Here is a 16,626-nt window from a genome sequence, read left to right on the forward strand (position 1 = left end):
TCCCAGTGTCAGTGAGCTGCAGCAGTTTATCGTGTTGACAACTTCCCATTGTCCCCTCAGGACACGGGCGAAGTTTCTCCCCACAGTATGTCAATGAACTATTTATAGATCTACCCTTCTTACATAGTCATTAAACCCTCACACATGTTTAGTCCACATGTCCTTCTTAACTATGTTAAGCCCAAACTTCAGTCTCTTTACATAAATCACTGCTGGCACAACAAGAAGCCCAAAGTCATTATGAAACTGAGCTAAATTTGTCTTTCCAGGCAAATATCAAGCGCGTCCCATGACTGCCTGATTATAAATTAGTCTTTTGAAATGCTGTCAGTGAAATATGGGTCAGTGTGGTCCAGAAATAAAGAAGCAGTGTGCATTTAGCAGCACGTACTGTAGAGTGTTCCTCTACTTAATTTATCTGACAAGGACAGAAGTGACTTTCATGTGATGGCCCCCCCACATGTGCACCACATCCCACTGCTGGGTGACAATCGCAACTCCATTTTCACTGAGATTATGCAAAGATGTATTTGATAAAAGGATGGGGAGAGAAGGCAAAGACTGAATGTCATGAATGGATAATTGCATGTTTATATGATGAGCAAAGAATTACGCTGATCAAAAATCTGTCTTTTGATTTGTCTTTGTTGTCCTGCACAATCCGCAGACATTCACTACTTTCCTCTTTGAGGTGAAAGCCAATGCAAATGCAAGCAGAGATTAATTTAAATAATCTACACACACAGGTCAGCAAAGCAGCAAGTAATGGTTCTTCTAATCTTAAACTATATCCAAGTTGAAAATGTGACAAAAAAATACAAAGAATCAATAGAAATGTTATCTTTAACATTTTCATTTAGATCTCAATTTCATTCTAAACTTTCAAGGAAAATTGTCTCTGTGGATTAAATTTCAATCCAATTTAATACCACAGTGTCAAACACAATTTGTTCACAAATATGTATTACTTCAAAATGTGTTTGCTGAAATATTATCTAATGGCAACTCCAGGGGGTGTATAATGACAAACAGAACACAGATTGGAGAATTTAAAAGAAATTATTGGAATACTGAGTGGTGCAAAACAATCAATGACAGAGCAACATAAGTCTATCTAAAGGACACTGCTGTCATTACATTGTGCATATAGAGTGGTCAATGATGCACATCAAACCAACATCCTAAGCACTGTCTAAAAATGTATAAATACACAATACTATACAGAAGCTAGGACCAGTGATGTTTGAAGTAATTTACATCTTGGCTGGCTGACTGACCTCGGCTGAGTCACAGTCTTTTCTTGACACTTATGGACATCAATATCCAATTTATATTACAGAATCCATAAGAATAATCTCCCCGGGAGCCATAAGTGAGACAGGAGCAGTGTGTTATCAGTGACATCAATCCAGTTTGAAAGCGAAAATTCATCCATTTAAGAAACGTTGCACAGAAGGAAATCTATAATATTCTTAATCTAGTTAGTTTTAGACAAATTCTTTATGTATATGCAACATTTCTACTGCAGGCTTTTTACGTCATTCATTTCGAATCGCGCTTAAGAAAAAAGATGAAATGTGCTGTGTAACTACATTTTACTTCCTCCATTGTGGCCTCAACCAATGTTACGCCCTTAAACTGTAAAAAGATTATTGCAATATAGGACTACCAAACAGCTAATTCTTACAGTAGGATTGACTATATAAACACTTTTGGCTGTGGTATCAACATAGGAATTAACATTACACAGTTCACAGTATCACTGAATTAGAATCTCTTTTGACTTATTTTAAGTATTCTAAGTTTATCTTTGTCTCACTGAATTGTTACGTACAACAGTTGCTTCCAATTACTGTCCAAGCAACCTTTAAATAACTCAGATTAAAGATGTGGATGCTCAAAGTAGCATTATTTGACACATTTATTCACAAAGGCAGGTTTCTATACACAGTATCTTTTCTAACCAATGTCAACAAGGATCAAACACATCCTCATCTGTTTATGTATTGAAAACTTAATTAAAGGTATCCTAAAACTGAAATTGTGATCTATTATGTCAATTATTAGGAGCACAGATGACAGGAAGGCAGTGACCTGTTTTGACCTGTGCAGAGGGTTACATAAAGGTGTTTGTTCCACCAGAAAAACAACTCCATAATGAAGGACAATGCTGTGCCAAACATTTTGGCCTCAATGACAAATCAATACTTGTGACGAGAAACTGAGGTGGGAGACGAAATGAGATTCCAGCTACTGTCAGAATGCTAAATAATTACTGTGGGCCGGGTTTCACTTAAAGCCAAAATCTGTAATTGGTGTGCAGCTCAATTTCCACCCCAACCATCAGAGTCAAAGTGGTTGTTTGTGGACCCAACCTTAATCCAAAATGACTTGAAGTAAGAGATTTATCATATCTACTGAGGATTTAAGCTCAGAAAATAAAAGCAGGAAGTGAAACAGCAGAGAGATTGCAAGGATACTGGACTCAAGTTGTGACCGGGTCAAGATTTGGAGCGAGGGGTGTGACAATTAATTTGCTGCACTGCTGTCTAAATCAAACCATCTTAATGACGTGTTAAAATCGGGAACGTCTGCAACAGTGACATTTTTAAAACCGTGAAGTGTCAAAGTCAGAAATTCCCAAATCCTGCAGATTTACCCTTTCGTACCTAATAAGTCTCGTTTCCCACCCCTACACAGCAGGCAGATGAAAAAACATAACGCTGTGTTGGACCTGGACCAGGCTAAACTATAGAAGAAATCTGGGTCATACATATCACCTCGTTCAAACGAGAACGGGCCATCCAGCTGACATTCAGACAGACCCTGGAGCAGTTTGGAGCTTTACTGTGAACTGATGCAGAAGAGTGGATTCTGAAGGGAGAACTCCGTTAATCTGGATACGTAGGAACACTTGGAATCAGCTCGCTAAACATTTATCCCAAGCAAGGCCAAGTGAGGTTAGTTAGGTGACATAAAGCTAGCATTGAATTTAAAATAAACAAAGTCTTTTGGAAATAAGCCTTAATAATATCTGAACAGTAACTGGGAAGAGATCCTGACCACAAGCAGGCAAAATATCAGTTTACCATTAAGCAAAACAAGCAGACATGTACAATGTAGAAAACCTGATGACATTGCTGGAGCCCTGCCCTGAACCTGCGTGTAGACAGACAGCAGATAACTAATTGGAGGAAACGACACTAATAAGATCTCACGTCCTATGAGTCAAACTGGACAGAGCACGCCAGTGGCAACAGAGACATTGTGACGGGCGACACCATAATTAGAATTTAAATGAGGATCAATTGTGCTGGGGAAGCGGCAGTGCGGTACTCACGGCTGGGAGTGCGCCGTCTCGTAGCGCTCGAAAGCGTGGCCAAGGTCATGCTTGTTGTTCATGTAACAGTGGGTGCACAGGTCGTAGTCGAAGCACACCTTGCACTTCCATCGCATTCCCATGATGCCATGCTTCTTGCAGCTGTCACAGATGATGTTGGAGTGACGCACGCCTGGAAGGGAAGGAGAGGTAGTTGAAGGAAGGTGAGTGCGATTATAACTTCACAATGCTACTATGCATCTCCCATATGTAAAGTCACTGAGGCAGTAAGTGCACATGCCATGTCCTTCTTTACCCGTGGTACTTATCACAGCGGCTCATATCATGTGATGTGGAAGAACTGAGGCACAGACATCATGACAAAAATACCCCCACCCCCTTAGCTCATCATCTTTTATCCTCCTCTTCTTCCTCTTTCGCTCCATTAAAGTGCAAGCTTCTGAAGCAGAAAAATGTTGCTTTAACTGGAGCAAAATGCTAATGTGTCCTGCATTATTGCATGTGTCATTCAAGTCCAGAATAGAGCTGGATGGCTGATAGTGAGAGATAGTCTGAGAGATAGTCTTTAGTACCATCATTGTGCTTAAAATGAACCCCTGAATTTTATTCACAACGCTGTAGAACTCTACAGAAACCAAGGATGATGACGATGTCTGATGAGGTTAAAGGAAGGTCCAGCCAATGACCCGTTTTAAGGTCTCAAATTCTCATGAGTAGGCATCTGTATTTGGGTATTGTTTCATTTAGTTTTTTCTACAAATCAATAGCATGCAGGCAGCTGCAACTTGATTAACAGGAGCGATGAACTTATCTTCATTATTTGTATATAATAATAATAATAATAATAATAATTAATAATAATAATTTTATAAAAATTATTGTGAAACCACAAACACTTGAATTGGGTTTCAAAAGACAGGTATCAAATTTAAATAGTGTCTTGAACGCACAGAAGAATGGATTGCAGCCACTGATACACAAAGAAATGCGCCAATTATATTACAGCTTAAACATGGCCATAGCGCTTTGCAGCTGAGGGCAATTTCCCCTTTTTTTGTGTCTGATTGCAACCATCCATATGGCAAAGAATAAATGCGCTTGAGGCCAAGGCGTCGGTTGTGAGGGGCGAGAGCCCGCCTGAGGCAGAGGTCTTGTCAGGAGGGGCTCGTCACCACTTCCATCCAAAGCCCCTGAAGGCAATTAAGAAAGAGGAGAGAAAAATATGTATGCCCAGGATTTGGGAAAGGGGAGAGGGGGAAGCAATAATCTGTTTATCTGTTTATATAAAAAACATTTTTCAATCTTTTTTTCTTTTTTCTCTCATGTATTTTTCAGAAATACATATGGGAGCTTTATAAGTTTATTTTCATGTCAGTGCATCCCAAAATAAATGAGTTTGAGCAGAGACCTCTTATAAATAAGCATCAATAGCCACCAACTCTCTGAAGACACTAGCAGGCTAGTAGCGCTAGTCTTTGTGAATTGGACTGTTTGAGGCTCATCTGCATGGAAAGGGGACAGTTTTTGCACCAAATGCCTGAATATTACCTCATTTAAATATGTGCAAATAGCACAAGAGTTGCTATTTGCTTGGCAGCGCAGTCAGGGGTCCATTTCACCCTTTTTGGTGCTATATTATGGTTTCCTTTTGTCTGAATACGCCCATGAGTATCAGAAACTGTGAAGTGTCCGACGCCTGCATCAAATGCTTTGTCACATTCATAGATAAAGTAATAATAGAAGATCATTGTTTGATGTGACGATTTAAATCATTTTGGTGTACTAAAAGTACATTTCAAACTAGGATGAGCTCTAGTTTGCTCTGGTGTTTTAATATAAAAGTGCTTACCTATTTGAGCGTTATCATAAAGCAGCAGGTCAAAGGAACCCTGGTATCCAGTGCGGTAGTTGGTCCGAGTGCCGCTGTCCCACTGCACCACCACTGTCTTGTCTGGCGTCGTAGTGCTGCCCTGCCGGCCGATCTCCACCACAGTGCCCGAGTGGCCCTCGCCGTCATCCTGGTTTCCCCATTTCCAGTCCAGGCCACGCACCACGCGCATGCCCACCTCCATGCTGCCTCTGCCGGGGCCTGGCCTGGGGGCCGAGCGCAACGGCCGAGGCCTGGCAGCGCTCTCACTTCCGCTGCTGCGCCTCCGCGGCTTCTGAGGGTGGTTGGCTCGTGCCGACGATATGGCGGGCAGGGTCGGCACCAGGGGTGTTTCAGGGAACAGATCTGGGGTGACTGGAGGAGAGAGAGAAGATAAAGGCTCAATGAAACCTGGAAAAATTTCTGGTACTGCAGGTTCAAAAGAAGTAGATAAATTGGTGAAACAACAATATATTACAGTAAACACTGGCATCTTTTTTTCCCCTAGTCAATACTTAACATAACACACCACATAACAGCTGAGCCAACTTGTCTTGAATAAGCCTTCTCGGGCCACGGAAAATTTGGGGTTTTGTTGTTTCCACTTCCTATTAACAAGGAAATAACACAACCTGTGTGTTGTCTAACTACACTAAGTGTGCCAGTGGCTGCTGAGGGACTCACAGAGCAACGTACAGGATGTTTCATTCACTTCAAAGCAATGTTTTTCTCTTTGCTGGTGGATCATTCACTGAAGGCCTTGCTGTGTGTCATGGCACATTTCTGGAGAGCAGCTGGACACGACTGCTACGCCCTGCTGCGCTAATCAGGCCCTGACCTGACACACACAAACACAGGCACAAACACAGCCACACACACGCACATCCTTAGCAACACAGTCCATTGGCTTCCTTCATGTCAACCATAACACTCAATTACTTAGACCTAATACCACACAGCGATCATGAGGGGTCGAGCTGAAAACATGTAAGCTGAGTATCCTACATCCTAAAGCAAAACAAAACTATTTTAATAGAGTTCTGGACAAAAAGTTTGAACTTTTCATTAAGAAGCAAACATCTAAAGCGATAGCCATTACCAAACAGCAAAATGATATGTGAAGGTATCAAATGAACCCTGTATATTTATCCTCTATTTATGCAGGGTTATATTATGAGTTATGATTATTTTATTTGTATTTGCTTGTCTTTCACTAAAAACAATGTTCACTAAAAAAAAAGACATTTTCCTAAGTATTATGCAATGACAATTATAGTTTCTTAACAAAATGTAAGGTAATGTTTTATAGCCATTTTAACAGCTTTAAGCATATTTACACGATTACTGGGATAATATTGAGAATCACCTATTGTTGCCTCAAAGCATTGCACACATCTCAGACATTTGTATGGGCATGCCTGATCTGAAATCCCAGAATATTTTCAAGAAATCATAAAATAGTCTAAATCATGTCATGAGCACAAGCACGTACAAGAACTCATTCACACCCTTGACTGATGACTTCAGTGTTTTCATGAATGCTGCTGGGTGCTAGGAACAAACACTAACACAGGAAGGAAGCAGCATTTACAGTATGTGGCAGCTTGAGTCAGCAATACAGAAAGGAACTTTTTCTTAGGAGCATGACCATCAGCCGACATCCGATCACATCCACTAATCACATGTGGATAAATATAGTATTTTATACACTAGCGCAGTGTTCCATTTCCACCATTATAATTATTAACAAGAGAAATATAAAGCATTCCTTGTCGATACTGCAGTGCTATTTTTGTGTCTACTCATACAACAATAAAATGTTTGTGAGTTTGCAGAAAAGGGAAACTGAAGGACAGTGCATGACAGTTGTGCACGTGTACTACCAACAACCACGGCTTTTACATTACAGCTTCATAATGGACATTGTGATTATCTGACTGTGTTTATGCTTCTTTCCTAAAACAGATTTTAAAGAGAAGATGAAAGTCTGCTGAGGAGATCTGACGTATGCACAGTCCCTCAGGAAAGCGAAGCACATATCCTAATTGTTGTCACTTTTCACTGTAAAGACAGGCTCACATCCAGATCCTGCTGTGTTTTAACACCAAATACTAAAGCACTACCTAGGAGGCCTTGTGTTGCAGTGTAGAGTAAACTGAGAGATGAACTTTTCAGAAACATACACACAATGTCCTCTTTCTAGCAAGATTAATAAACCAACAGCCCAGGAATTACCATAAGTGTAAGGGGTTGTGAGAAAATATCGATACATTTGAACATCGCAATATTATGTTTCTTGATATTGTATCGAATTAAATAAAAATGGCCGAATAGGAATGTGCCTTCTACTCCTATTTTATTTCTATGGTTACGACCCTACATCGTACGTATTGTAACGCCAGATTATTGCCAAAACATAGCCCCAAATAAGTTTTTGTAGCATTACCCTCAATCAAATCACTATCGTATACTTGTACAGTTAGCAACAGACAGAACAACAACAGCACAATACGGAATTGGCCATGCTGTAACACAAAATAAGTAGTTACAGAGATAGTCTTAGGCCCCTGAACGGAGCGTTCCCTAAAAACAAGAGTCAATGCATCTGTCCACATTCCATATGGTGGTGTTAATCCATCATGTCCCTGTTTACAACCACCATTGATCTAAATTACAAGGACGAGGAAGGGACTTAAGCTTTTTCTGTGGACAGCAAAAATGTAGTAAATCATCTATAAACGCTGGTGCAGACAGGAAACTTGCAACAAGTATTGTTTTAAAGTAAATCCACATTTGTGTGAAAATACCCATGAGCTCGCAAAAACTCTCAATTTATCTGGTAATTTACACCTCATATGTTTATAGTTTTCTAGCCTTATAAAACCCCTTTCTTGAATTCAATAATAGGGTGAGTGATGCGGCTGAGATTACACTTGCAAGATTATCAAGATTACAATGTCATTTTGGTATTAAAGGCATCTGTTTAAGCATGAAAACATATGGGATGTAGAGGATCAAAGGAGGGAAAGCCGGCTGCTTATACTCCATTTTCTGTCCAAAAATGACAGCTTAGCCCCTTTTATGCACTGACATAATATCCCAACCAATCATCAAACATGTCAGCATGAAAACACGGAAGCTTTCATGGGCAGTGGGCCGCTTTTTACCCAGCTCCCAGCAGTCTGGGTGTGGATATGTAGGAAATGCCAAGTTGATGTACCATTAACTGAGAATGCAATCATGACGAATCTCTAACTGAGCTAAGAACACTTAAACCACACTGGGGGAAATAATCTTTTGTTACTTGCGGTAAAGCAGATCCACTATCTAGCATTCTAGATTGAGTAACTGTTGTGCAGACAAAGACAGAAAAAAAGTTAACCTACCACCTACATTTAAAACACATACCCACTGCCTCCCACGTCACCAACTCTGCTGCTCCCACACTGTGTGTTCCAGAAAGAATTCAGGCTGAACACACTGATATCTGATCATTATGAATTAGACCAGGACTGGTACTAACAAGTAGATGCAGCACAGGAGATTCAGGGGATGACTCATCTACACAAAAAGCTCCTATCCAACATCGACAGGGAGACAATTTCTTACTTTGTGAGCTTTATCTTTTGGCATATTTAGTAAAAAATGACCCTCATCTTCTTAAATCCCGATTGTTTGGTGTTGACAGATGGCCACGGCTAGAAAAGTGCCTCCTAAACAGCAGTGAACGATTACTACCAACAAAGCTTTTACCTCTAGTTGAAATTGGGGACTGCCAACGCATAGAGTGAAGCAGCCTCAGCAGCTGTTTGAACTCCAGCTACCATTTTTGAATTTACATCTCTGTGTTTACTTATGCATTTCTATATCGGGTGTGCAATGTTATCTGCAGTAACAGCAAAGTCTAGCAGCTTTATAAGGGTAAACCACTAAGACGGTGTTTAAGTTTAAGGACAGTTTGGCAGGAGATATTGTTAATCATAAATTCACCAAAGTCAAATTTTGCCAATGTTACCAACAATAGAATGTCAAGAAAATCAAATGTTAGAATCGTAAAGATTTGACAAATCACAGTTTATAGACTGAGGGCCAAGACAGGCAGGATTACAGCTCTTTTCCAGCAATAACAGATGGGCTGGCTTCCGTCATACACACTGCTGAGGGCCGATCTGGGAGTCAACCTCCTTCACACAAACAACGAGCCAGGCGTTTGGCCACAACATAAATAAACACACACCGTAAACAAATGCTTAAAAATTGCTCAGGAATACTATTGGTTTTCATAAAGTAGGCGTATCACGCTAATAAAGGTTCAACTTGGAATTTTTATAAACTGCTACACATGGTGTTTTAAACATCCGTATAAAATGGACCATTGTTCTGCAATATCCTTTGACATTTTTGTAAACAGGAGGAAATCGTCACTTTGTGAATTAAAAAAATCTGAGCAAGGATGGGGTGAATGAACTTTGAATGCTACAAATACAAAAAATGAAGAACTGAAAATCAGCACGCAGTAACTACATTGACCCACAATTCATGGTTTCACTACGAAGATATAGTGAAATTTCAAATTCTTAACAAGCATGCAGGCAGACCAAAATCCACACAGTCACTGAGCAACTACCAAATGGAAAATGAGCCACGAGTAGTATTACTAGCGGAGCCAGCGCCATCAGATACGTGCTACTGTTTGAAACAGCAAAGGCCTACTTGTGCTGTATGTCCTCTTGACACGTGGTCTGCCTGGCTTATATCCTCACTCTCATGTCTAATAAGAAGAGGCTGCTTGCTTGTGCTGTGTTTTTTCATAGCACTGCCACTGGACCTAAATGCTGAGCAAAGAGCAATCTAAACACAAGCTCTTTGGCTTTAGACTCATCAACCTTAATATCAGAAAATGAGTTAAAGCCTGCTAGAACTGGTTCATGTCAGAAACATCTGGTGGCCGGAGGACTTTCAAGAAAATCAATAAAGACCCCGAGTGAATAACACATTTGCAAAGATTTCTTCAGAGTGGGCGACGGGCCTAAAATTAGACTCTCCATTTTCCACTTCAGGCTTCTGCTTGGCCTACCTTCCTTTTCACAAATCTCACTCAAACAGGCGCTATATACTGTGGAGTGTGAAAAATAATTATATAACAGATAATCAACTATTAAAACTTATACAAAGTGTTTCACATAGCCTTTATCAAATTTTGTTGTCTTGTCCAAAAGCCTCTTTAAAAAAAGCATAATGGCCACGACAACAGATTTAAAAACTACTTGACACTGGCAGACTTTTTACTATCAGCAAACTTTGGGCCTGGAGCCTCTTAGAAAACCCACAGCAAGACATGATACAAGAAAAGATGAATATGAATATGACACTGTGCTGAGATTATCGTTTCAAATTATTGTGGATTGTCATACTCACGCCCCATGATCTTCAGCCCACTTTTGAACATGTTGGAAGCTGAAAAACTCCAGTGTGCCACCACAAGCCTCGCTCCGCTATTATCCCAGTACAACCAGCAGGACCATCTGAAATCCCGAGAGCTATGAAGCCGTCATCCCACTGACGGGGGAGTGAACCTTTTTTCCAGCACAATCCTAGTATTTGGTTTGCTGTGAACTTTGCTCTCTGTTTTGGAACACGCAGTTCTATTTTCCTCTGTTTGGTTGACTTTTTGGCAGATGTTGCTCAAGGACTGGACAAGCCTGATGCCTTATCTGAAAAAAAAAAACCATTCTGGCTGTACAAGGTAAAGAAAAAACTTCCAAAAGAGCCGTGCTGATCCTACAGTTAAATACATTGTCACGTAATCAGTAGTGCCAGGAAGCTTTGATCATTCCTTTTGTTTGCCAAGGCTAGTCTCTTGCAAGATGGGCTTAATTCACACTCATTTCAAAGTCAATACTCAGTCACATGTTGCTACATGCGCAGAACAAGCTCTCAACCCCAATTTATGTTCACTTAAACCGAAACAAACAAATTATTCAATCTTATCAAGAATCGCAATCTTACCAGCAACGTAATCACCCCATAATCATCCAATCAGCCATTGTCTGTGTGACATAGTTAAGTAAGAAGTACCTAATGTGGTAATACCTACTCAAATGAGTCTAACCTGGGCACTAACCATGCTGTAATTAGGCTACCTGCAATTAATCATCTACAGGCAGAAACCACAGACTACTTGCACAACTCTGACACATCCATTACTAACATCTTCAGTCAAAAGCTTTGCATGTTTGATGGTCACCAGTTTGCTACACAAACCGTGTTAGAAGCTAGCCAGATGTCTGCCTGCTTATCACGTCTACTAGCATAAATACAGATTGCAATGACATGCTGCACAATTGTAGTAGCATGGCCATGGAGGTAGACAGACTGCGCGTGTTGTATTTGCACGTGATCATTTTACCTTCTTGAGAGAGCAACAGTGAGGTAAGCTAATTTGTCCCCTGTGACATTCTATGAAAGGGAAAACAGAAGCAGCCATATTTCCTTTAACACAAATGAGTGTATGGTCTTTTTTCCGGAATGCCAACCTCATCTATTTTTCAAACTGACAAGATCAATACACATCTTAAAATAAGAACAGACGTGCTAGCATTACCCAAATAGTGTAGACGGAAACTGCATCACTTGATAAATAAATCATGTCCTGTTTAGGTGGATTACCTGTTGGTATAGTGATGTACAGTAGGGTAAACAGAGAGACCGACAAAGATATGGAAGGAGAAGGAAGCAGCTCCTACCTCCTGCTAGATAAACGCATCAGATGGTGAAGGGAGGGGAAAGAAATCTACCGGTGGTCCTACCGGTTTCCAGCGAGATGGATAAAAAAACGCCTCCTCAGGGCTGGAGTCCTGTTCGGATGCACTCCCTGAATGAACCGTTCCAGGAGGAGGAGGAGGGGATACAGTGGGCGGAGGACGAGGGCAGCCAGGCCGGTCTTCCAGAGATGTGATATACAGTCGCAAGCCTTCTTACAGAAACAGCGTCCTGCTGTACAGGCGTACAGCCCGGCTCTGGAGGATCAGAGCTGGAGGAGGAAGAGGAGAGAGCCCTGCTGCTGGAGGATGCGGCCAGCATTTAGTCCTTTGTTGCGTTGTGTCAGCAAGGATTAACACCGTGGTGGAGGAGGAGGAGGAGGAGGAGGAGGAGGAGGAGGAGGAGGAGGAGGAGGAGAGGAGTGGGAAGAGGATAGCCAGGGACAGCGGCTGCCCGACGAGCACTGCATCCAGGTCGACGTACCCTTGCTCTCGCATGAAAGCAGGCCAGTGGGCTTTGCTCCGCACTGGTCCCCTCTGATGCTATATTCCAACACAAAGGACGTGAAGCCGACACACTGTGTTTACTGACCAGTATGTACAAACACATGCGCATCCAGCTCCACATAAGGATGTGCAGCCCCTCTCTTTCATAGCGCGGGGGGACAGCACTTGCTCTGCTGCCAATGAGCAGACAAGAGGAGGACAGAGGGGAGGGGGAGGGGCGATATGTTTCGGGGGGAGGGTCTGTGTGTTGGGATATTTTTTTGGGGTGTGGGTGCTCAGGGAAGAGAAAAGGGGTGTGGCTGGAGGAGATTTTGATGAATGGGAACCTGTCATGATCCTCATTTTTGTGCAACCGCTGCTGGTGAGCTGGCAATACCAGCCCAGAGTCTCCTGCAGGCCCACACAGTAAACAGGGAAGTGTGTGGTGTGTGTGTGTGTGTGTGTGTGTGTGTGTGTGTGTGTGTGTGTGTGTGTGTGTGTGTGTGTGTGTGTGTGTGTGTGTGTGTGTGTGTGCTTCCCCATGCTCTCCTAGCCTTGAACAATACTCTTTAATGTGTCCACAGCTGTGGGAGACCTCGACAATATGGCTCCATGAAGCAGCCAAAAACAGCATTCTGTTGCTGCTGGCACACACGCACACGAATGTACAGCTGGTATTGCCAGGACATGAGCAGCCAGTGAATGAACGGTGGCTTAGGAAGCGGTCGAGACGCGGGCTTATAATGAAGTTTATTACACCACTCTCCCATCTTGTAAACAAAGCTGCTGCTGTCTGTGTAATAGGCTTGTCGGTCCACATCACACAAAAGGGGGCATTCATTCATTTGAATATCTGGTCTCCAAATAGACGGTGACACACACATGATGGCAGTCATCAGACCGGGATGACTGTTGAAACGTTGTTCGTAGCAGCCTGGGAAAAACACAAAGCTCAGACGCTGGGATATAGCTGTGAAGTCAGTCTGATCAGCCAATCATTCTGGCAGGTCACCAAACATTGTTTGGGACCTCTAGTTAGTTACAAAAGAGTCGAGGGGACAGGAAACATGTTTAGGAGTGCAAAAGCCAAGTCAAATACTCCCAAGTTCCTGTCCTGGACAAGGCTGCTTGAGCAAGCCGTCATTACTGCTCAGGCTATCAACTCTGCCTTGTGAATTAAAACCTCACTATCACCAGGACAACATGTCACCCCTGACTTCACTTATAACATTAATCTTATCTGGACCTGCTGCCTCAACTCCAGGTATTCCTACGAGGTTCCTATCATCTAGCAAACGGCTGCCACGGCCAACAAATAGTCTCAATAGAGATCAAACTGAGGGCCTGGCTCTCTCAGGGAAGCTGTCATCTCTGTCACTATTACAGGACTGGCTTTCGGCCAGAGGGCTGTTGGTCTGAACCCTCAGTCTAGCTGGGAAGATCCTGGTAGGGAAACAATAAACAAGTCGCAGTCCCTCTTAATGGAGCACGTAAGCCATAGCCCAACAGCCCATAGCGAAAGCAGATTTAACCACCCCAGGAGGGGTCTGACCACACAACATCCTGTGAGGAGCTACTGGTAGCTTTGGGTGTGGTTTAGTTGTGTGCGAGACAACATCGAGAGCTGACTGTTTGTTCAAAACAACTTGAGGAGGTTAGCGTTTACGTCGCAATAGCATGCCTTATATCATAACTGGAGAATATTTCTTCATTGAAAGGAGATGTTTTTCACTGTTCTACCGACTCCCTTCGGCCATAGATCGATTGACAGGTGGTTCATCAAATCCCCTACCAAGTATTTTTTGAAAGTGCCGGCTCTTCTCCAAATAGTTTCCAGTGACGACTTTCTCAGATGGTTCTGTGTAACGAACCATCTGAGAAAGTCAGGTTAGCACTTGACAGGTTGATCACAGGACAGAGCGCAGGACTCTGAGTTTACATCAGTGATGCTTAGTGCTCAAATATAAAGATGATGACAATGTTTTCTGCCCAGATAATTGATTTGGTATTGTTTCACAGTCCTCCTGATGCAAATTTAAAAAATGCCTACGGGCGATACAGATAAAATCTTATTTCACAGGATAAATGTGATTTTATAATGTGACATTAATACTGTATTTTGTTATATGATGCCTTTTCTGGAAATTCAAATCAAAACCATTTGCACATGGTCATCCAGTAGAGATAGAATGGATAAAAGGGGGGGATTTACTGGTTATTTATTATAAAACGTAATCAATACCACTAGTTACATTTTCAAAAAAATGCTTGCAAGTCCATATAAAAGACAGAAAAAATAATAGAGTCATGAGTATATAATTATTTGGTTATCAAATAGATTTTTATGGGATCATTGTCTATTGTGCAGACTATTTTTACTGGTTTTAGAATAAGTGAATCTGGAAACATTTTGTTTTGTTTCATACAAGTGCGTCAAGGCGATGGTCTTGAAACAGTTTCCCTCCAAAGAAGAATTACATTCCACTGGGAAGCGGACGGCACAACAGCACAAAATGATCAAATTTATCGGCACAAATTCTGCTTTCTGAAACCTCAGTGAAAAAGCACTGGTTTTGGTCGACCTCTAAGCACTATATTGTATTATTTTTTATTCAATTCATAAAGAAATTTGATGTAAAACCTGCACACTTCCATATTACACACTTTAATAATATATAAAGTATGCCCTATACGCCGAGTCTGGAAGAATTCGGTAAATGTAATCTGCCTTTCAGTCTTAAACTGCTGAAACAAGACATGTGCAGAGACAAATGCATACCAAGAATTTCATGAGATACTAAAATACACACCCGGCCCCAAACCACTGAATGCTAGATGAACACAGTGATAAGCCCTTTACAAAAGTCACCCAAAGTGTTTCAAACTCTTACCTTGATAACTCCCACACAATAGTTTCCCCATTGATCCAAGTGATCACTACGAAACACTGGTCGTGTTCTGTGATGTAAGCCAGCGAGCATTCCACGCCTGATTATTGTGATCTAGCTATGTGGAGCCCAGCAAACACAACAAGACAAAGAAGCAGCAACATGACTGAAACTTCCAAGTAGGTGTGGCTGAGAGCAATCTTGACAATGCCCAGTTGCAGCTCCAGTGGTCTGTGCTTCATCCCTACCAACATAACTGTAAGGCAAAGGTGCAAAGGGGGTTAGGTGTTGTGTAACAGCTGCAGATCTTCACACAACATACTGTCATGGTCCTAAAATAAAACAGTTTAATGGGCTGCCAATGGACTCAGCAGACAAATGCATGGGACTGCATGGGTAAAAAGTGCTCATACTGTTTGTTAAATTGATTTTTTTTAAAAGTGTGTATCTCATAACTCCATCCAACACACTATAAATACCTGACAACTTGACAGGTACAGTAAAGCACCCCATGGCACCCTCCCAGTCAGACAGCAGATAGCAGCGTCACACCAAACGTTGTGCAACATTTGACATTTCCATAACTCTTGTGCCTCTGCAGGACTCTTGATAAGTGTTGATGAACCGCACAGGCTTGATGTGCAAACATGCATTTGTTATAATAGACAACAGAGCAGCTGTCAGCCTGTAAAGCCAGCAGAGAGCACCGACGCTGGGTCTCGGCTCCCTCCGGCTTTGGAGATCATTTCTGGGGGATAAAGCTGCTCCTCTCGGGGTGTGCATACTCACCGGGCCCGGCTGAGGAGCATCGGCTCTGGGGAGAGCTAGAACTCCACCTCGCTGTCCGGCTCCAACGCTGACATGGCTCCTTTCAGCACAAATAAAATGTTGTATTGGAAGGTTTTGCAGAACACGGCCATGACGACACGCCCATGCATGACGTCACTACAAATGCTGCCTTCGAGTGCAGCTCGTAATCAGCAAAACAAAAGGTTTTTTTGGTGGCTTTATTTCAAATAGAAGTGGGTTGTTTTGTTGCTTTTGCATCTGCAGTGCAATATAAACTAATGAGCATGAGCTTTTTTATTTTCTTCTTGAATATATTTGCAAAATACAGTGCCAGTCAAAAGTTTGGACACATCTTCTCATTTAATGTTTTTTTATGTATTTTTATTTTATTTTTCTACATTGTAGATTAATATTGAAGACATGCAAACTATGAAGGAACACAATATGTTTTATATTTTAGATTCTTCAAAGTACAGTACCAGTCAAAAGTTTGGA

General features: G+C 41.8%; 1 protein-coding gene across 3 annotated transcripts in view; it reads right to left on the minus strand.

Annotated features, from left to right (window-relative positions):
• The window catches only part of mib2 (MIB E3 ubiquitin protein ligase 2), a 41,311-nt gene extending 25,103 nt beyond the window's left edge, over positions 1–16,208 (minus strand). For 2 of the 3 annotated variants that reach the window (XM_054608842.1, XM_054608841.1), the window contains exons 1-3: positions 10,626–10,735; positions 5,190–5,582; positions 3,341–3,512 (exon numbers count right to left, since the gene is read on the minus strand). In XM_054608842.1, coding sequence (XP_054464817.1) covers positions 3,341–3,512; positions 5,190–5,582; positions 10,626–10,656 — 596 coding nt within the window. In that variant the 5' untranslated portion in view covers positions 10,657–10,735. Of the gene's footprint in view, positions 1–3,340; positions 3,513–5,189; positions 5,583–10,625; positions 10,736–16,131 lie in introns of those variants that run through there. The other variant, XM_054608843.1, reaches the window with a different exon arrangement.
• Positions 16,209–16,626: the final 418 nt, after the last annotated feature.

Source organism: Anoplopoma fimbria, chromosome 12, assembly GCF_027596085.1.
Source record: "Anoplopoma fimbria isolate UVic2021 breed Golden Eagle Sablefish chromosome 12, Afim_UVic_2022, whole genome shotgun sequence".
In the NCBI taxonomy this organism is placed as follows: Eukaryota; Metazoa; Chordata; class Actinopteri; order Perciformes; family Anoplopomatidae; genus Anoplopoma; species Anoplopoma fimbria.